This window comes from Zophobas morio, unplaced genomic scaffold, assembly GCF_036711695.1.
Source record: "Zophobas morio isolate AGI-343-1 ecotype UQ-CSIRO unplaced genomic scaffold, CSIRO_AGI_Zmor_V1 ptg000040l, whole genome shotgun sequence".
Classification (NCBI taxonomy): Eukaryota; Metazoa; Arthropoda; class Insecta; order Coleoptera; family Tenebrionidae; genus Zophobas; species Zophobas morio.
The window spans coordinates 4,054,901-4,078,027 of record NW_026972145.1 but is presented as its reverse complement, the minus strand read 5'-3'; the positions used below and the strand labels follow the sequence as shown (position 1 = coordinate 4,078,027).

The 23,127-nt window shown below is 27.4% G+C and overlaps 1 protein-coding gene across 1 annotated transcript in view; it reads right to left on the bottom strand.

Moving 5' to 3' along the window:
* The window catches only part of LOC135140642 (transcription factor SUM-1), a 108,574-nt gene that overhangs the window by 32,784 nt on the left and 52,663 nt on the right, over positions 1-23,127 (bottom strand). Inside the window, exon 3 of the mRNA XM_064071280.1 lies at positions 16,702-16,777. Coding sequence (XP_063927350.1) covers positions 16,702-16,777 — 76 coding nt within the window. The remainder of the gene's footprint in view (positions 1-16,701; positions 16,778-23,127) is intronic.

Genomic DNA, 23,127 nt, shown 5'->3' with positions numbered 1-23,127 from the left:
ATTGAGAATTGAAAACTAGAAGATTTCTAAAACGGAAAAGTTGAAAATACCGAAAAATCAAGAAATTAAAAAATTCGGAATTTGAAATCTCAAAAAATGGGAAACACGAAAAAGCCGAAACATGGAATAATTGAATAATCAGAAAATCGAAAAAATATATAAATTGATAAATTTAAAACTGAAAACTACGAAAATTGCAAATCGAAAAATTGAGGAAACGAAAAACTGAAAATAAAAAATCAAAAACTCAAATGTCTAAAAATTACAGAAACAAAAAATTGCAAAATAAGAAGCGTAAAACTAAAAAGTCGAAAAATAGAACAATGAAATGAATAATTGATAAATCGGAAAATTAATCGAAAAATTCCAAAATGAAAAATTGTGGAAACGAAAATTTAAAAATTGAAAATTTGAAATTGCAGCTCGAAAACTTGACGAAACAAAACAGGAAAATTCGAGAAATTGGAAAAATCGGATTTAGAAAACTCCAAAATTGAAAAACTCGAAAAACTACAAAATAGATATAGAAAAGTGAAAAATCCGAAAATTCGAATACTTGAAAAATCAGGTTGAAACATTCAAAACTTGAAAAATAAAAAAATTGTAAATTGGAAACACCGAAAAATCCCACAGTGGAAAGAAAAATAGAGAAATTAGAAAATTAAAAAATCGAAAAATAGAGCAATCGAAAAATTGTAGAAGTAGAAATTCGACAAAAAAACGAAAATATCTAATTGAAAATCGATTAACTGCAAAATTCTAGTAGAAAAATTTTAAACTTAAAACTGGAAAATTGATAACTAGGAAAATTCCATATAGAAAATTGCAGAAAAATTAGAAAATTGGAAATAGAAAAATTCAAGTCCGAAAATTGTAGATTTAAAATTCGAAAAAATGAAAAATACAAAAATCTAATAAAAAAATCGAAGAACTAAAAAATTCAAGTTGAAAAATTGAGAATTGAAAACTAGAAGATTTCTAAAACGAAAAAGTTGAAAATACCGAAAAATCAGGAAATTAAAAAATTCGGAATTTGAAATCTCAAAAAATGGGAAACACGAAAAAGCCGAAACATGGAATAATTGAATAATCAGAAAATCGAAAAAATATATAAATTGATAAATTTAAAACTGAAAACTACGAAAATTGAGGAAACGAAAAACTGAAAATAAAAAATCAAAAACTCAAGTGTCTAAAAATTACAGAAACAAAAAATTGCAAAATAAGAAGCGTAAAACTAAAAAGTCAAAAAATAGAATAATGAAATGAATACTTGATAAATCGGAAAAATAATCGAAAAATTTAAAAATCAGCGATCGTAAAATTGAAAAATCGAAAATTTCCAAAATGAAAAATTGTGGAAACGAAAATTTGAAAATTGAAAATTTGAAATTGCAGCTCGAAAGCTTGACGAAACAAAACAGGAAAATTCGAGAAATTGGAAAAATCGGATTTGGAAAACTCCAAAATTGAAAAACTCGAAAAACGACAAAATAGATATAGAAAAGCGAAAAATCCGAAAATTCGAATACTTGAAAAATCAGATTGAAACATTCAAAACTTGAAAAATAAAAAAATTGTAAATTCGAAACACCGAAAAATCCCACAGTTGAAAGAAAAATAGAGAAATTAGAAAATTGAAAAATGGAAAAATTGAGCAATCGAAAAATTGTAGAAGTAGAAATTCGACAAAAAAATGAAAATATCCAATTGAAAATCGATTAATTGCAAAATTCTAGTAGAAAAATTTTAAACTTAAAACTGGAAAATTTCCAAATCGAAAAACTGAAGGAACGAACATTGAAAACTTGAGTTGAAATTCCATATGGAAAACACCGAAAAATCAAGAAATTGAAAAATTCGGAATTTTAAATCTCCAAAAATGGGAAAGACAAAAATTGCAAAATAAAAATAGAAAACTATAAAAAACGAAAAATCAGCAATCTGAAAAAGTTTTAGAATTCAAAAGTTGAGAAATAGAAAAATTGATAACTAGGAAAATTCCATATAGAAAATTGAAGAAAAATTACAAAAATTGAAAATAGAAAAATTCAAGTCCGAAAATTGTAGATTTAAAATTCGAAAAAATGAAATATGCAAAAATCTAATCAAAAAATCGAAGAACTAAAAAATTCAAATTGAAAAATTGAGAATTGATAACTAGAAGATTTCTAAAATGAAAAATTTGAAAATACCGAAAAATCAAGAAATTAAAAAATTCGGAATTTGAAATATCAAAAAATAGGAAACACGAAAAAGCCGAAACATGGAATAATTGAATAATCAGAAAATCGAAAAAAATATAAATTGATAAATTTAAAACTGAAAACTACGAAAATTGCAAATCGAAAAATTGAGGAAACGAAAAACTGAAAATAAAAATTGAAAAAAAAACTACAAATTGAAAAAATATGAAATTCGAAAAATTCAAAATTTGTTGATTCAAAGTTGAAGAATTTGGGAAATGTACACTGAAAAATGGTAAGATTGTAAAATGAAAAATCAAGAAACAAAAAATCGCGAAATTAAAAAAAACAAAAATTTAAATGAAGTAAAAATTTTTTTAATGAAAAATTGCAAAGTCAAAATTGAAAATAAAAAATACAAGAAAAAAAGAAATAAAAAACTAAAAATTCGAAAAATTATGAAGTGAAAAATCGAGAAAGCGAAAATAGAAAAATTAAAAATTCAAAAATTAAAATATCTGTATGTTACAAAAACGAAATAATACAAAATAAAAATCGAAAAATTATAAACCGACAAAGAAAAATTGCAAAATTCTAAAATTAAAACAACGAAAAAATCTGAAAATTGAAAAATCGAGAAATGGAAAAATTGAAAATTGAAAAGTTGGAAATATTGAAAGTCGAAAAATTCAAAAATAAAAACTCGAGAAACTGAAAAATTGAAGAAATGGAAAATTTGCAGAAAAGGTAATCCAAAAACCAAAAATTCAAAAATAGGAATAATTGAAAAATTTAAAAACTAATAAGCTAAAAAATTTTAAAGTTAACAATCGAGAAATTGAAAAATCCAAGAATTTGTAGAATTAAAAATTAAAAAAAATGGAAAATTAAAAAATTTAAGTTGAAATATTTTAAAACTGAATGCTACATAATTTCTAAATTGAACAAATAAAGAAACGAAAAATCAGGAAAATGAAAAAAATTAAACATTCAAAATTTGAGAAAGCGAAAAGCGAAACTAGAAAAATTACAAATAGAAAATTGAAGAATCTAAAAATTGTAAAATCCAAACACTGAAGACCTCACAGAAAAATCGAAAAATTAGAAAATTGACAACCGAAAAACTAAGAAATCGAAAAATTGAAGTCGAAAAATCAAAAATTAAAAAAATTCAAGTTGAAAAATTGAAAATTGAAAATTTGAAATTGCAGCTCGAAAGCTTGACGAAACAAAACAGGATAATTCGAGAAATTGAAAAATCGGGAAAAGCAAAAAATCCGAAAATTCGAATACTTGAAAAATCAGATTGAAACATTCAAAACTTGAAAAATAAAAAAATTGTAAATTCGAAACACCGAAAAATCCCACAGTTGAAAGAAAAATAGAGAAATTAGAAAATTGAAAAATCGAAAAATTGAGCAATCGAAAAATTGTAGAAGTAGAAATTCGACAAAAAAATGAAAATATCCAATTGAAAATCGATTAACTGCAAAATTCTAGTAGAAAAATTTTAAACTTAAAACTGGAAAATTTCCAAATCGAAAAACTGAAGGAACGAACAATGAAAACTTGAGTTGAAATTCCATATGGAAAACACCGAAAAATCAAGAAATTGAAAAATTCGGAATTTTAAATCTACAAAAATGGGAAAGACAAAAATTGCAAAATAAAAATAGAAAACTATAAAAAACGAAAAATCAGCAATCTGAAAAAGTTTAAGAATTCAAAAGTTGAGAAATAGAAAAATTGATAACTAGGAAAATTCCATATAGAAAATTGCAGAAACATTACAAAAATTGAAAATAGAAAAATTTAAGTCCGAAAATTGTAGATTTAAAATTCGAAAAAATGAAAACTGGAAAAAGTTGAAACATGTGTTTTAGGTTAAAGAACAACAGAAAAACCATAGTTTTGATAACGACAGTTGTGGCAACTTTTTCATAACCGACTTGACCCACAAATGTATATTTATAGAACCTCCGAATAAAACTGTCATATTTTACTTAAACTAGTACCAAATTTTGTGCATATAAATCCGCCCCCTCGTAATAACAACAAACCATCTCTCCTTATTTTCTCCGTATTTTTGGACGGCCCCTGCGTCGTCTACGCCACAACCCCATCTGAAATTCCATCTTTCCTCATTAATCCGACCTTATGAAATAAATCGTACCGTTCGGGAGCCCAGCCGTCACCCACCCGTATCACTCGCTCCCCGACAGATGTTCATTTGTAACTTTAAAAGTTAACTTGTTATCGTCTCTTTTCGCTTTAATCCCACACTCAGCGAAAGAATTGATTTATAACACAAAGCGCAATTCAAAAATCACCGCCTTTCTAATTATTCCGAGCGCCGTGCCAAAAACTAATCAGCATAAATTATCGACGCATACGCACGCAAAAACAAAAACAGATGCGACCAAAAAAACGGCACAAAATTCGACGACATAAAAAAAATCTGCCCCGGCCAGAACCGGAGCGGCAAAAAAGGTAGGAAGTTAGGAGAGATTGATCGGATGTCAACGTTAAGCTGTGATTAAGTGGCTTTTAAAAGGTTTCGCACTTCGGGGTCTATCGATCGGCGAGGACGTCACCAAACGGAAAAAAGGCTATTTCGAGACAGAACTTCCCTCGATCCTGAAGAATGTAACGTACAAAAAACTTGTTACAACTCTACCGATTTTTCGCAAAAAGCTGCCCGAATTTGCGTGTAATACGTCAAAATTAGCGGCCTATCGCGTTACGTGCTGTCACTCAGCGCTCACTAATTCCCACCGAATGAATCCGAAATTATTCCGGCATGAAAAACGACATTTCGTTCGAACTCGCCACCCGCCGCATTTAATTTTCATCGGAAAGTCTTCCGCGCGAAATATGCTCGAGAGGTGGATTTGGGGCGCTCATTTGAATATTAATGGAAAAATTCGCCGACACAATCATTTCGCCGTTTTCGGGTTCGAGTGGGGTCGGCGGCGAGGTGACCAACCCCGGCTGTCGCCCTGGAACTGGGACAGTTTATCCAGCGGGAGTAGTTTATTAGGTACGGAGGCGGAAAGGTTTTAAGGCTTTCAAGGATTTCAGGGATTCCAAAAATTCCGAAGATTCCACAGATACCAAATATTTAAAAATTGGAAAGAAAAATATTGAAAATTCTAGAGATACTTAAGTATCTAAAAATAACGAAAATCTGAAAGCTCTAAAGATTATAGAAATTCTAGTGGTTCTAGATTCTTGAGATTCTAAAGATTCCAAAGTGGTTTGAAAGATTCAAAAAGTATAAAAGCTTTCACGGATTACATACACTAGAAACTGCGAATTGTAAAGACACTTAAGATTCTAAATAAATTAAAGTTCTAATGTTCCAAATATAAAAAAGATCCAACGAAATCTTAAAAATTTTAAAGAACCTGGAGGTACTAATGATCCTAGAAATTGCAGAAATTTTAGGCTTTATAAAACTCCTAGTAATTCCAAAAATGATCAAAATTTCCATAGATTGGAAAGGCTCTAAAGGGTCTAAAGACTCTAAGGACTCTAAGGGGTGAAAAGCTAAAATTCTGTTTCGAATACTTGAAAGATTCTGAAGGTTCTAGAGAAATTCCAAAAGGCCAAAGATTCTAAAACTTGTAAAAATCGCGTGAACTCTTAAAATACCAAAGATTTTAAAAATTCCAAAGACTTTAAAGAAAACAAAAATCTTAAAGACCTAAAAATCGTAAGGATCGGAAAAATGCTTTCTTTAATTTTTATAAATCCTAAAAGCACTGAAGGCCTTGAACACCCTAATTATTATTTTATAAATCTTGGAGACTGTCAAGATTCCAGAGATTCGAAAAATTCCAAAGATTTAGACTCTTGAGATCTATAAATTTTAGAAAATCTGAAAAAATTTAGAAAGTGTGGGAAAAATGTGGTAAATCTAGAAATCTTACCAATTTTGGAAAATTTGGAAATTGTGGTCGTTTTGTGTGCTTCGGAAAATCTAAAAATATTACTTCGTGACCCTAGGCATGCTATATTTTTGGAATCAGCACGTCAAGATCCATAATCTCGAATTTTTTGAGAATTGTTAGACGACATTTTCAGAAAATTTACCTTTGAAACATGTTTTAAATTTCTTATTGTGAAAATTTTTCATTTTTCGATTTTTCAATTTTTTCGATTTCTTGACATCTCGGTTATTAGATTTATATAATTAAAGCCGAAGATTAAGCCCCACCCATATCGGCCCCGATCTAAATAGTAATGAAGCTTTCATTCGTTGTCAGACCTAGGGGCGGAGCCTAATTGCAAAATCCATATTTCCTTACAAAACAAAAATTTACCATTTTAAACGTGTTTTGGGTGCATAAGAATAAAAATATATCACAATTGAAATCGGACGGGTGGGCGGGCTTTATACTTTGCTTTTTTTCTTAATGTACATAGTAATTTTCAAAAAACCCGATACTCAAAATCATGTTTTTAATTTCTTGTAAAGAAATAAGTACTTTGCAGTTAAGCTCCGCCCCCTTGGTTCACGGCGAATAAAAAAGTCATCACAATTGAGACAGGGCGGGTGGGCGGGCTTACATTTTTGCCTTTTTGGTTTAATATGTGTAGACTTCTTTTCACAACATGAAACTTAAAATATCTTAAAATGGAAAATTTGTATAAGGATTTTGGAATTAGGCTCCGCCCCATAATGCCAAATCTATATTTCTTCCCAAAAATATATCATTTTGACCATGTTTTAAGTTTCTTGTTGTGAAAAGATGGCTATGGTATTAAGAAAAGAAAAGGCAAAATATAAGCCCCGCCCGCCCACCCTATCTCAATTGTAATGATATTTTTCATTCGTCGTGAGTCAAGAGGGCGGAGCTAACTGCAAAATTCTTATTTCTATACAAGAAATTAAAAACATGTGTTTCAGTATCGTATTGTTCAAAAAATACTACTTATGTATATTAAGAAAAAATTATGGCCAACGATTAAGCCCCACCAATACCTGCCCTGATCTAAATATGTAGTAATAAAGTTATCATTCGTTGCCAGACCTAGGGGCGGAGCCTAATTGCAAAATCCGTATTTCCTCACAAAAATTTACAATTTTAAACGTGTTTTAGGTTTCTAATAATAATAAAAAAAAATCACAATTGAGATGTGACATGAGATGATATATTGTGCCTTTTTTTCTTAATGTACATTTCTTTGAACAACACGATACTCAAAAACATGTTTTTAATTTCTTGTAAAGAAATAAGTATTTTGCAGTTAAGCTCCACCCTCTTGGTTCATGGCGAATAAAAAAATCATCACAATTGAGACAGGGCGATTGGGTGGGCTTACATTTTGCCTTTTTGTTTTAATATTTGTAGACTTCTTTTCACGACATGAAACTTAAAATATGCTTAAAATGGAAAATTTGTATAAGGATTTTGGAATTGGGCTTCGTCCCATAATTACAAAAATCCATATTTCCCTCCAAAAATGTATCATGTTTTAAGTTTCTTGTTGTGAAAAGATGGCTACTGTATTAACAAAAAAAAGGCAAAATATAAGCCCCGCCCACCCACCCTATCTCAATTGTAACGATTTTTTTTATTCGTCGTGAGTCAAGAGGGCGGAGCTTAACTGCAAAATCCTTATTTTTATACAAGAAATTAAAAACATGTGTTTCAGTATCGTGTTGTTCAAAAAATACTACTTATGTATATTAAGAAAAAATTATGGCCAACGATTAAGCCCCACCAATACCTGCCCTGATCTAAATATGTAGTAATAAAGTTATCATTCGTTGCCAGACCTAGGGGCGGAGCCTAACTGCAAAATCCGTATTTCCTTACAAAAATTTACAATTTTCAAACGTGTTTTAGGTTTCTAGGAATAAAAAAAATTGTCACAATTGAGATGTGATATGAGATGATATATTTTGCCTTTTTTTCTTAATGTACATTTCTTTGAACAACACCATACTCAAAAACATGTTTTTAAGTTTTTGTAAAGAAATAAGTATTTTGCAGTTAAGCTCCGCCCCCTTGCTTCACGGCGAATAAAAAAATCATCACAATTGAGACAGGGCGGGTGGGCGGGCTTACATTTTTGTCTTTTTGTTTTAACAGGTGTAGACTTCTTTTCACAACATGAAACGTAAAATATGCTTAAAATGGAAAATTTGTATAAGGATTTTGGAATTGGGTTTCGTCCCATAATTACAAAATCCATATTTCCTTCCAAAAATGTACCATTTTAACAATGTTTTAAGTTTCTTTTTGTAAAAAGATAGTCATGTATATTTAGAAAAAAAGGCATAATATAAGCCCCGCCCACCCACCCTATCTCAATTGTAACGATTTTTTTACTCGTCGTGAGTCAAGAGGGCGGAGCTTAACTGCAAAATCCTTATTTCTTTACAAGAAATTAAAAACATGTGTTTCAGTATCGTGTTGTTCAACAAATACTACTTATGTATATTATGAAAAAATTATAGCCAATGATTAAGCCCCACCAATACCTGCCCTGATCTAAATATGTAGTACTAAAGTTATCATTCGTTGCCAGACCTAGGGGCGGAGCCTAACTGCAAAATCCGTATTTCCTTACAAAAATTTGCAATTTTAAACGTGTTTTAGGTCTCTAATAAAAATAAAAAATTATCACAATTGAGATGTGATATGAGATAATATATTTTGCATTTTTTTCTTAATGTACATTTCTTTGAACAACACCATACTCAAAAACATGTTTTTAAGTTCTTGTAAAGAAATAAGTATTTTGCAGTTAAGCTCCGCCCCCTTGGTTCACGGCGAATAAAAAAATCATCACAATTGAGACAGGGCGGGTGGGCGGGCTTACATTTTGCCTTTTTGTTTTAATATTTGTAGACTTCTTTTCACGACATGAAACTTAAAATATGCTTAAAATGGAAAATTTGTATAAGAATTTTGGAATTGGGCTCCGCCCCAAAATTGCAAAATCCATATTTCCTTCCAAAAATGTATCATTTTAACTATGTTTTAAGTTTTTTGTTGTGAAAAGATGGTTATGGTATTAAGAAAATAAAAAGGCAAAATATATGCCCCGCCCACCCACCCTATCTCAATTGTAATGATTCTTTTTTATTCGTCGTGGGCCAAGAGGGCGGAGCTTAACTGCTAAATTCTTATTTCCCTACAAAAATTTACTATTTTAAACGTGTTTCAAGTTTCTAAGAATAAAAAAAAATCATCACAATTGAGATGGGACGGGTGGGCGGGGTTTATATTTTGCCGTTTTTTCTTAATGTACATAATATTCTTTGAACAATACCATACTCAAAATTATGTTTTTAAGGTTCTTTTAAAGAAATAAATATTTTGCAGTTAAGCCTCGCCTCTCTTGATTCACCGCGAATAAAAAATTATTACAATTGAGATAGGGCGGGTGGGCGGGCTTACATATTTTCTTCCAAAAATGTACCATTTTAACAATGTTTTAAGTTTCTTTTTGTGAAAAGATGGTCATGTATATTAAGAAAAAAAGCCCCGCTCACCCGCCCTTCACCAATTGTGATGATTTTTTTATTTCTCGTGAGCCGAGGGGTGGAGCTTAATTGCAATCCTCATTTTTTGTCAAGAAATTACCAAGTGAAACATAATCTTAAATAGATATAATCATGTTGTTTAAAGAAAATTATATCTGTTAAGTAAAAAAGAAAGTCAAAGACTAAGCTATGTCCCTCCCCCTCCATATCTCACTTGTGATGAATTTTTCATTTTTCATTATTTAAATTTCCTGTTGGGAAAAGGAGACTACATATATTAACAAAAATAAGGCAAAATATAAGCCCCGCCCACCCACCCTATCTCAATTGTGGCGAATTTTTCATTCGTTGTCGAACAGAGGGGCGGAGCATAATTACAAAATCCATATTTCCATACAAAAAATTACCATTTTCGAATTTCACTCCGAATATTTTGAAAATTTTTAGACGACTTTTTCAAAAATGATTTTTTTTTTTTGGAATTTGTATGAACTTGGTACATAAACACAACCTAGGATTATAATGATCGATAAATACTTTTATTTGACATTCATAGTTCAAATCGACAGTGCTGCCGCCACAGGTCGGAAAGTGGGTCATTTCTGACCGATTACCCGTCATTACTGACCGCGTCCGACTCGTTGAAAAATGCGTCCGTGGAATCGCTGCGTTTCTAACGATTTTCCAACTTTTCAGCTGACTGATGGCGAACAAAAACCATTTCCAACTTCGCTTTCCCGGTTCTCGAGTTTTTTAAAGTCCGACGTTATTAGCAATAAACGAGTTTCGGATTGTGGATCTCCAGAGGCGTTTATTCGCCGCGAACACGCCACTAAATCACATTTCGTCTCGCGCACAACGGTAATAATAGTATTACATACATCTGGGTCGCTCTTCGTTTATTTATTTGACGTCTGGTACTTGGCTAAAGCAGCCAGTGCATAAAGAGCCCGGCATATATCATACGAAGCGCTTTGTACATCACATTACGCGTTACCGGCGTCGGGAGCACCTCCGACAATTAAAAGGATAAAAGAACGTTGGAATAACGAGTTTTCGGGTGGGGTAGACAGGCACGAAAGGGCAACAATGGTGAAGGGTGGGAGAATTTCGCGGGTGTACATGACGATGGTAATAAATAATGCGAATTTTCGCAAAACTTCGAGAAATTGTGTTAACGTTTGAAATCGGTTTTCGGTGTTTGGAGCGTTAGGCAGATATTTATTGTGTCTTTTCCGAAAGTTGTTATAGTTGGGTTTGCTGTTTAACTCCACATATGTTAGATTAAAGTAGTGTCAGGTCAGGTCAGGTCAGGTCAGGTCAGTTTAGAAATTTTTCAAAGATTTTTCGCTGTTTCGATTTAAATTTTTTTGGTATTTTATATTTTTAACTTTTTCGATTTTTTTCAATTGTAACATTTTTCCGTGTTTCGATTTTACAATTTTCTGTTTTTTAAATTTTTGGAAACTTCAATTTTCAGTTTTTCAACTTTCCATTTCTTCAATTAATCGATTTGCCATTTTCTTTGTTTTAAATTTTAAATGTATATGTAAATTTTCAAATTTTTTGATTTCCCAATTTTTCAGTTTCTCCGGTTTTTGCATTTTTTTTTAATTGCAAGATTTTTCACTGTTTCGAGTTTATATTTTTTGGTTTATTAAATTTTTCAATTCTTTGATTTTTGAATTTCTAAACTTCTCCATTTTTTGAACTGAGATTTTTCAATGTTTCATTTTACAATTTTCCATTTTTTCAATTTTTGGATTTTAATTTTCCGCCTTTTCGATTTTTCGATTCTCAAATTTTTCCATTTGAATTTTTCAAAGTTTTCAGTTTTATATTTGTCAATTTTAAATTTTTGTGATTTTTAATTTTTCAGTTTTTCGATTTTCAATTTTTGAATTTTAATTCTTTTTCCAATTGTGAGATATTTCGGTGTTTCAATTTACATTTTTTTTTAATGTTGGATTTTCCTTGTTTTTTTAATTTTTTAATTCTGTAACTTTTCGATTTCTGAATTGTATGTTTTTACTTTCCCGATTTTTTGTTTTTTAGTTTTGGGATTATTGATTTTCCAATTTTTTTTAATATTCAGTGTATCAATTTTTTAATTTTTACATTTTTCGTTTTCTTAATAATTATCCCATTTGTTTTTTTTTTGTTTTTCGAATTTTATTTTGCATTTTTTAGTTTTTCTATTCCCTAGACATTTAATTTTTCGATTTTTCAGTTTCAATGTTTCTAGTTTTCAGTTTTAAATGTTTCGATTTTGATTTTTTTTGTATTTTTTCACGATGTTTTCGATTTTTGCATTTTTGGATTTTTGGATATTTCAATTTTGGATTTTTCAGTACTTGTTCCAATTTTCATTTCTTGTTTTTTAACTTTTCGATTTTCAATTTTTTGTTTCTTCAATTTGTCCATTTGCAATTTTCTCAATTTCCGTTTTGAATTTGTCTTCCATTTTTTGGAATTTTTAGTTTTTCGATTTTTAATTTTCCATTTTTTTGATTTTTAAATTTTCCATTTTCTCTATTTTTCATTTCTTCAATATTTCGATTTTAAAATGTTTTCGGTTTAAAACTTTCCGATTTTGTATTTTTGAATTTTAATTTTTTTTATTTTTCGTTGCTTCAGTTTCAAATTTTTTGATTTTTGGTTTTGGATTTTCCAATTTTTTGGTTTTTCAATTTCCCGATTTTCTAATTTTTAATTTTTCAATTTTTTGATTTCTCAATTTTTTGATGTCTCAATTTTTCGATTTTTTTTCAATTGTAAGATTTTTCCGTGTTTCAATTTTACAAGTTTCTGTTTTATAATCTTTTTAAAATTTCAATTTTTGATTTCTCAATTTTTCAGTTTCTCCATATTCATTTTCTCAATTTTTTTTATTGCAAGATTTTTCACTGTTTCGAGTTTATAATTCTTCGATTTTTTTTTTCAATTTTTCCAAATTTTTTTCAATTGTGAGTTTTTTCAGTTTTCGATTTTTAATTTTTTTTGTTTTTCAACTGCCCGATTTTCCAGTCTTTTATTTTTCAATTTTTAAGTTTTACAATTTTTCGTTTTTCAATTTACGATTTTTTAATTTTTTGATTTTTCAATTTTTTGAATTTTTTAAATTTTTTTCAATTTTGGGACTTTCCAGTATTTCAATTGTACAATTTTTGTTTTTTCATTCTCTTGATATTCCAATTTTTGGTTTGTTCAATTTCCCATTTTTTTCAATTTTTGGATTTTAATTTTCCGACTTTTCAATTTTTCGATTCTCAAATTTTTCCATTTGGATTTTTCAAAGTTTTCAATTTTACATTTATCAGTTTTAAATTTTTGTGATTTTAAATTTTAAAATGTTCGATTTTTCTACTTTTTTGAATTTTATAATTTTGTAATTTTTCGATTTTTTCTGAAATGTACCATTTTTACTTTCCCGATTTTTTGTTTTTTAGTTTTTCAATAATTGATTTTCCAATTTTTTTAAATTTTCAGTGTAGCAATTTTTTAATTTTTACATTTTTCGTTTTCTCAATTATCCCATTTGTTTTTTTTTTTGTTTTTCGAATTTTATTTTGCATTTTTTAGTTTAGTAGTTTTTATGATCTCTAGACATTTAATTTTTCCATTTTTCACTTTCAATGTTTCTAGTTTTCAGTTTTATTTGTTTCTATTTTGAATTTTTTTGTCTCTTTTCACGATGTTTTCGATTTTTGTGTTTTTGGATTTTGGATATTTCAATTTTCGATTTTTCAATACTTGTTCCAATTTTCATTTCTCGTTTTTTAACTTTTCGATTTTTCAATTTTCTGTTTCTTCAATTTGTCCATTTGCAATTTTCTCAATTTCCTGTTTTGAATTTGTCTTCCATTTTTTGGAATTTCTGGTTTTTCGATTTTTAGTTTTCCGTTTTTTGATTTTTAAATTTTCGATTTTCTCAATTTTTCATTTCTTCAATATTTCGATTTTAAAATGTTTTCAGTTTAAATCTTCTCGATTTTGGATTTTTGAATTTTTTATTTTTTTATTTTTCGTTACTTCAATTTCAAATTTTTTTATTTTTGGTTTTGGATTTTCCAATTTTTTGATCTTTCAATTTCCCGATTTTCCAATTTTCAATTGTTCAATTTTTTAACTTTTCAGTTTTTTATTTTTGAATTTTTTGATATTACAATTTTTTGATTTTCAATTTTTCCATTTTCTGATTTTTCCATTTTTCCAATCGAGGTTTTCAGTGTTTTGTTTTACAATTTTCCGTTTTTCAATTTCTGGATTTCTCAATTCTCGATTTTTCAGTTTTTACAATTTCTAGTTTTGCGATTTTCCATTTCTCATTTTTCAGCTTTTCGATTCTTCAATTTTTCGATTTTTCAGTATTCCAATATTCGTTTCTTGTTTTTTTACTTTTCGATTTTTTAATTTTTACATTTTTCGTTTTCTCAATTATCCCTTTTTTTTTTGTTTTTCGAATTTTATTTCGCATTTTTTAATTTTTGTAATCCCTGGACATTTAATTTTTCGGTTTTTCAGTTTTAAATATTTCGATTTAGCATTTTTTTGTCTCTCTTCAGGATGTTTTCGATTTTTCCATTTTTGGATTTTTGGATTTTTCAGTTTTCGATTTTTCAGTTTTCGATTTTTCAGTACCTGTTCCAATTTTCATTTCTCGTTTTTTAACTTTTCGATTCTTCAATTTTTTGTTTCTTCAATTTGTCCATTTCCAATTTTCTCAATTTTCTGTTTTGAATTTGTCTTCCATTTTTTGGAATTTTTAGTTTTTCGATTTTTAATTTTCCGTTTTTTTGATTTTTAAATATTCGATTTTCTCAATTTTTCATTTCTTCAATATTTCGATTTTAAAATGTTTTCAGTTTAAATCTTCTCGATTTTGGATTTTTGAAGTTTTAATCTTTTTATTTTTCGTTACTTCAATTTCAAATTTTTTTATTTTTGGTTTTGGATTTTCCAATTTTTTGGTTTTTCAATTTCCCGATTTTCCAATTTTCAATTGTTCAATTTTTTAATTTTTCAGTTTTTTATTTTTCAATTTTTTGATTTCTCAATTTTTGATATTACAATTTTTTGATTTTAAATTTTTCGATTTTTCCGTATTCCAATTTTCGTTTCTTTTTTTACTTTTCGATTTTTTAATTTTTACATTTTTCGTTTTTTCAATTGTCTCTTTTGTTTTTTTTTTGTTTTTCGAATTTTATTTCGCAGTTTTTACTTTCTGTAATCCCTGGATATTTAATTGTTCGGTTTTTCAGTTTTAAATGTTTCGATTGTGCATTTTTTTGTCTCTTTTCACGATGTTTCCGATTTTTGCATTTTTGGATTTTTGGAATTTTCAATCTTTCATTTTTCAGTATTTGTTCTAATTTTCATTTCTTATTTTTTAACTTTTCGATTTTTCAACTTTTTGTTTCTTCAATTTGTCCACTTACATTTTCAGTTTAAAACTTTTCGATTTTGGATTTTTGAATTTTGAATTTTTTTATTTTTCGTTACTTCAATTTCAAATTTTTTGATTTTTGGTTTTGGATTTTCTAATTTTTTGGTTTTTCAATTTCCCGATTTTCCAATTTTCAATTGTTCAATTTTTTAATTTTTCAGTTTTTTATTTTTCAATTTTTTGATTTCTCAATTTTTTGATTTCTCAATTTTTCAATTTTTTTCAATTATAAGATTTTTCAGTGTTTCAATTTTACAATTTTTCGTTTTTACAATTTTTTAATTTTAAATTTTTCAATTTTTGATTTTTGCATTTCTTCAATTTTTGATTTTTCCATTTCTTCAATCGAGGTTTTCAGTGTTTCATTTTACAATTTTCCGTTTTTCAATTTTTGGATTCCTAAATTCTCGATTTTTTAATTTTTACATTTTCTAGTTTTTCAATTTTCCGATTTTTTAATAAATGGAATTTTCAATTTTTCGGTGCTTTAGTTTTCTGATTTGCAATGTTTCCAGTTTTCAGTTTTCAGTTTTTAGATTTTTCGACTTTGCATTTTTCTATTTTTCAGTATTCCAATTTTCTTTTCTTGTTTTTTAACTCTTCGATTTTTTAATTGTTCTTATTTTTCAATTTTTTAATTTTTCCATTTACAATTTTTCTCAATTTTCTGTTTTAAATTTATTTTTCAATTTTTGGAATTTTCAGTTTTTCTGTTTTTTCAATTCTTGATTTATAATTTTCGGATTTTTAAGTTTTGCGATTTTTTCTTCAATTTTGAGATTTTCGGTTGTTTCTATTATTTATAATTTTTCTTTTTTTCAAATTATCGATTTTTCAGTTTTCGGTTTTTCAGTTACTTGATTTTCAAATTTTTGAATTTTGAATTTTACGATGTTTCAATATTTCGATTTGAAATGTTTTCTGATTTAAATTTTCCGATTAATTTCTAAATTTTGCTATTTTTCGATTTTCTATTTCTCGTTTGTTACGTTTTTAGTTTCCCGATTTTTAATTTTTCGATATTTCATTGTTGCAAGAATTTTTCAATTTTTCGATATTTCTTTCATTTCAGGCATTTTTCGATGTTTCATTTTACAATTTTTCGTTTTTTCAATTTTTTATTTTTCATTTTTTATTTTTTTTAACTTTTTCGTTTTCTAAATCATCGGAATTTCCAGTTTTTTAATTTTACGAACTTGGAATTTTTTCTTATTTTCAACTTATTCAGTATTTAATTTTTTGATTTTTTTATTTTTCAATATGCAATTTTTCTATCTAGATTTTCAACTTTTTTGATGTTTGATTCTTATTATATTGGTTCATTTGGATAGGTTATAGGGGTTATGAAACATTAACCAACCATGAAATTATAGACCGTTCATCGAACAGATGGACTGATCACGTGCGTATCATGTGTTGAGCTGTGTGAAAACTATTGGTTTGAAAAGATCACGTGAACATTACGCACTTTTACAACTCCATCTGTTCAGTAAACGGAGAAAAACCGAAATAAAAAAAAGTTTTAGAATTTCGACAAGATATTCTTAGAAAGGAATAAGACGTCTTACCAGTATTTGGTGTGGGATACCTCGCCTCCCCGAACCCCTGCAGCCGATCCGAGACGAAATGCGCCGACGAGCAGTTCTGGAAGAAAAACAACCCAAACTTTAGGTGTATAAAATGGAAAAATGGATTTAGACAGGAAGAGAGGAATCGAGATGATTTAGTCGCGGATTGGGCTGCCAAGAATGATGGATGGCCACGCACAAGGAAGAAAAAAAAGGAAATTTGTCAGTTCTCGTGCGGCTACCCAACAACTACACGCCGCATTTAAAATTTCTTCCCGAATAATTAATCCATCCCGGCGTCTATTTCGAAACAATGGAGTATTGAGCGGCCGCCAAACAATCCTAGTAAATTCCCTCGGCTCTGATATTTCTTTTTTTACAAGGAGGAAAGAAGTCGTAAAGTGCGGCCGGATTGCCGATATGGGGTCACCATTCCAATTAACACTCTCGTACTTCACATACGCGGGATATTGTACAACGTGTTTCGATTTTCTGTAATTTCGGAGCGCTGTCTGGCGCGATTCCAGGATGTGTTAGTGGGAACGCGACAGACACTGGATTAATAGCCGCAACTAACGGACAAGATTCAGATTAAATTCCTCCGCTTTCATAACAGTATTAATGCGAGCCAAATTTATGTGGCTGCGACGGTGCAATGGCTTGTGTGCATACAGTGTACGAGAGTCCAAAAGGGCGAGAATTAACCGAAAGGGTTAGGGTTTTGGGGGTTCAGAGGGCTGGGCCATCTGCTCAGCGCACAGGCTATTTTTGGGAGATCTAGCCGTTTCGGTTATGCCAGAGGTCTTCTGTTCAGAGATCATGCATGACAATGATGTTTTTAGTAGTTTGTTGTTTTTACTTTTTTTTCTTTTTGATTCTTTTTCAAAACTTGTTTCTCTAACATCGCCACGTGTGTGCTTTTCTTTGTTTGGAAGTGTGAACGAACTTAAAACTGAAAGAATGGAGGTTAAAAAAAGTTTTCGTTTCTTAAATTTTAAGATTTTTGCGATTTTTAGATTTTTCAGTTTTTCTAATATATACGATTTTTAGTTACTTTTTCGATTTTTTGCTTCTCAGTTTTTAATTTTTCGATTTTTCATTTCTTAATTTTTGGGCTTTTTAAGTTTACAATTTTGCAAATTTTTTTGGTTTTTTATGAATTTTTTGATTTTTCAACTTCAATTTTAAGTTTTTCCATTTTTTCAATTTTATGATTTTACAGTCTTTCTATTTTTCTTTTAGATCTTTAATTTCAAGATTTTTAATTTTTCGAATTTTCGATCATTCGTTTTTTTAATTTTTCAATTTGCAATTTTGCTAGTTTTCATTAAGTTTTGAAATTTTTCGATTTTCCAACGTTTTCGTTCCCTATACTTTCCGCTTTTTCGCTGTTGCAGTTACATGTTAGGTTTTTAAATTTTTCAGTTTTTCTTTTTGATAATGTTCAGACATTTTTCGATTTTTGAATTTTCTGTTTTTTATGATTTTTCAGTTATTCAATTTTTTGATTTTTTATTTTAGATTTTTATTTGGCAATTTTTCGTTTCAATCATTTTTTGTTATTTTCACTTTTGATTTTTTCGTTTTTGATTTAAAGCTTCTCGATTTTAATTTCTCAATTTTTCGTTTCTTGGAATTTCTCAATTTTTGAATTTTATATTTTTCCGTTTTATCAATTATCCTATTTTTCAATTATTGAGGTTTTAGAATTTTGTTTTGAAAATTTTCGTTTCTTTAGTTTTTCGATCTTTTAATTTTACAGTTACGCCATATTTTTCCACTTTTAACTTCTCGATTTTTAATTTTACGTTTATTATTCCTTTATGGAGTTTAAATTTTTCAGTTTCTGATTTTTTAAATTTTCGATTTTTTGCCCATGGTTCGATAATTCCATTTTTCGATTAAGTTTTTCCATTTTTATTTCGAAAATTTTCGTTACTTTGATTTTTCGATTTTTTAATTTTTTAATTTCGCAATTATTTGATCTTTCATTTTCCTGATTTTTAATTTTATAGTTTTTGAATCATTTTTCGATTTTCTGTTTTCAACCCTTTGATTTTTGTTTTTTAAATTTGACAGTTTTTCAAATTTTCGAGTTTTCAATTTTTGAATTTTCTGTTTTAGATTTTTACTTTACTTTACTTTTCGTTTTTATAATTTTTGATATTTTAATTCTTAATATTTTTTCTCGCGATTTTTAGTTTCTCGATTTTAATTTTTCTGTTTTTCATTTCTTGGAATTTTCGAATTTGTTGTTTTTCGATTTTTAATTTTTCATTTCTCGATTTTTAATTTTTCAATTCCTTGATTTTTAATTTTTCAATTTCCCAATTTTTCAATTTTCTCTTTTCCCATTTTTAAGTTATATTTTTTGATTCTTAATTTTTAATTTTTAATTTTTTATTTCTTTAATATATGGATTTTTAATTTTTCATTTTTCCAATTTTAAATTTTTCGATTTTTTAATTTTACAATTTCACAAATATTCGATTTTTCATTTTCTCGATTATTAATTTTACAGTTTCCCCATTTTTAGTTTTTTTATTTATGCATTGTTTAGGTTTTCGATTTTTATTTTGAAAATTTTCATTTCTTTAATTTTTGTTTTTTTTAATTTAGCAATTTTGCAAATTTTTTGATCTTATAGAATTTTCCAGTTATTCTGTTTTTGATTTTTGTTTAAGATTTTTAATTAGAACTTTTGGTTTTTACAATTTTTGATATGTATTTTAATTTTTGTTTTTTTTACATTTTAGTTTCGCGATTTTAATTTTTCAGTTTTTTATTTCCTGGAATTTTCCATTTTGTTGTTTTTTGATTTTTCAACGTCTCAACTTATAATTATTTTTCCATATACGTTAATTTTTAATTTTTCAATTTCTCGATTTTTGAATTTTCTATTTTTTCGATTTTTCAGTTATTCCATTTTCGACTGTTTCGGCTTTTGATTTTATTTTGAAATTTTTTGTGTTTATGATTTTTATTTTTTTTTCGATTTTATATCCTCAATTTTCAAAATTTCATTTTTAGTTATTTAATTTATGGATTTTTAATTTTTCAATTTCCCAATTTTAAAATTTTATATTTTTCCAATTGTTCATTTATTCCATTTTTCGATTATTTAGTTTGCGAAAATTTTCATTTCTTTAATTTTTCGATTTTTATTTTTATAATTTCGCAATTATTCGACTTTTCGCTTTCTCGATTTTGAATTTTACAGTTTCACCATTTCTAGATTTTTCGTTTTTCCGATTTTTCAGTTTTTCCATGTTTCGATTGTTTAAGTTTTTGATTTATTTTGAAATTTTTTGTTTTTTTGATTTCTGTTTTTTTTTTCATTCGACAATTTTGAAAATTTTTCGATTTTTCAATTTTGCGATTTGAAATTTTTTTCTTTTACAAATTTTCAGTTATTCTATTTTTTGATTTTTTGATTTACAATTTTTCGTTTTTATAATTTTTTGTTATTTTAATTTTTGATTTTTTCTTTTTTCGATTATAAGTTTCTCGATTTTAATTTTTCAGTTTTTAATTTCTTAGAATTTTCAATTTTGTAATTTTTCGATTTTTCACTTTCTCAATTTTTAATTTTTCAACACTTTGATTTTTAATTTTAGATTTTGGCAATTATTCAATTTTTGATTTTTACAGTTTCGCCGTTTAGGTTTTCGACTGAAATTTTTCATTTTTAGATGTTTAGCTTCTGGATTTTTAGTTTTTCAAATTTTCATTTCTTTCATTTTCGTTTTTTTTTAATTTGACAATTTTGCAAATTTTTCGATTCTAAAATTTTCTTCTTTTATGATTTTCCAGTTACTGTATTTTCGATTTTTATTATTTTTTGATATTTTAATTCCTGATTTTTTCTTTTTCGATTTTCATTTTTCAGTTTTTCATTTCTTGGAATTCGATTTTGTTTTTTCGAATTTTCAAATTCTCGATTTCAATATTTTTAGTTTTTCAAATTTTCAGTTTAATAAGTTTGCAGTGTTTCGATTTTACAATTTTTCCGTTTTTAGGCATTTTAATTTTTCATTTTTTCAAAATTTGCCAACTTTCGTTTTTTGACTTTTAATTTTTCAATTTTTCAAATTTCTTTGTCTTCACTTTTTCTATCTGCAATTCTTTTAATTTTCGATTTTTCAGCTTCTCGATTTCTAATTTTTCAATATTTTGCTCTTTAACTTTTGAATTTTTCGGTTTTTGAAATTTCAATTTTTCCTATTTTTCAGTTATTCCATTTTCGATTTTTGTTTTGAAATTTTTCATGTTTATAATTTTTAACACTTTAATTTTAGTTTTTTTTTTGGATTTTTAGATGGTCAATTTTTAATTTTTCAATTTCTTAGTTTTTTATTTCTTTAATTCATCGAATTTTTAATTTTTAATTAATTTCGATTTTACCATTATACAGTTTTTAGACATTTTAATTTTCAGATTTTTCAAATTTTGCATCCATATTTTTAATTTTTAGATTTTTTGTTTCTCAATTTTGATTTTTTCAATATTTCACTTTTTTTTTAGTTTTTCGCTTAGCAAATTTTTTGGTTTTCTATTTTAAACATCTGAATTTTTCCACTTTACAACATTTGAATTTTGCAATTATTTTTAATTACTATTTTGCTATTTTTCGATTTTTCTATTACGGATTTTTAAAATTTTCAATTTCTCAATTTAAAAATTTTGTATTTTTCCGATTTTCAGTTTTTCAGTGTTTTAGGTTTTCAATTTCCAAATTAAAATTTTGCGCTTTTGTGAGTTTTAGAAACTGAAAATCGAAAAAAACACAAAAATTAAAATATATTTGGGTTTTTTCGATTTTTAGTTTCTCGATTTTTAATTTTTCGAGTTTTTAATTTAACAATTTTGCAGTGTTTCGATTTTACAATTTTTCCATTTTAATTTTCATTTTTTCAAAATTTGCCATCTTTAGTTTTTTGACTTTTAATTTTTCAATTTTTCAAATTTCTTTGTTTTCAATTTTTCTAGGTGCAATTTTTCTGGTTTTCAACTATAAATTTCTCATTTTTTTTTCATCTTCCGCCTTGTTCTGCTTTTTTGTTTTTTTTTTAATTTTTCGATTTTAAATTTGAAATAATGTGCTTTTATAATTTTCTGATATATGTACGTACTTTCGATTTTTAATTCTTCAATTTTCGATTTTTATTTTGCAATTTTTCGTTTTTATATTTTTTGATATTTAAATTTTTCCTTTATCTTTCTTTTTCTATTTTAAGTGACTCGATTTCTAATTTTTCAATATGTTGATCTTTAATTTTTGAATTTTTCGATTTTTGAAATTTCCATTTTTCCTATTTTTCAGTTATTCCATTTTCGATTGTTTGGGTCCGCGATTTTTATTTTGAAATTTGTCATGTTTATAATTTTTAGACGTTTCAATTTTTGTTTTTTTTGGATTTTTATATGGTCGATTTTTAACTTTTCATTTTCTCTGTTTTTTATTTCTTTAATTCATCGTATTTTGAACTAAACAATTTTGCATTATCATTATTCAGTTTGGATACATATTTTTATTTTTAGATTATTTTTTTCCTGATTTTTTATTTCTTGATTTTTCAATTTTTCGATTTTTTGTTCTTTTTCTTTTAGCAGTTTTTCGATTTTTAATTTAAAATTTTTGGTTTTTATATTTTTTTTATATAGGTATTTTCAGTTTTTAACTTGTCGATTTTTAATTTCTCAGTTTTTTTTCCAGACTTTTTTAATTGACACTTTTACAACCTTTCGATTTTACAATTTTTCAGTTTAGATTTTTAAAATTTTAAATTTTAAATGAAAACAAAACAAAAAGGAAACGAAAGGAAAAAACACATAGAAAGTAGAAATATAATACGGAAAAAAAGGTAAGGCAAAGAACCTTAGAGAAAAATTACGCAGAAAAGAGAAAGATAAGAATGACAGAGAAGTAAGAAGGGGGAGAGAGGGGGAGTGGAAGAGACACGAAGATGAAAAGAGAGAGGAGAGGAAAAGACTATAAGAGAAAGGAAAAGGAAAAAGAGGGGGGTGAGAAACAAATACGGGAGGGGAGAGAAGAAAAGGAAATCGGAACGAACGGGAGAAAGAAAGTGAAGAAAATATCGAGGTTAAGGATAGAGGGGGAGAGCAAAACACAACAGGTGAGAAAAATGAAAAGGAGGGGCACAGTTATTAGCGAAAGTCAGACAGAGAAGGAAACAGAGCAGGGAAAAACTAAAGAAGATAAGGAAAAAAAAGGAGGAAAAACTAGATAAAGAAAGAAAAAGTACGCAAACATATTTCCTACAAAAATCCTCGCCATCATCTGTCTCACTTATTTTCCAAGCCGTCACTTTTGCAACATCTGCTTTAACAAAAACCGCAACAAAACTCTCCCAACATTTGTCCCGTCCATCCTCCACATTCCCTTTTCCCTTTTTCTCCCCCACA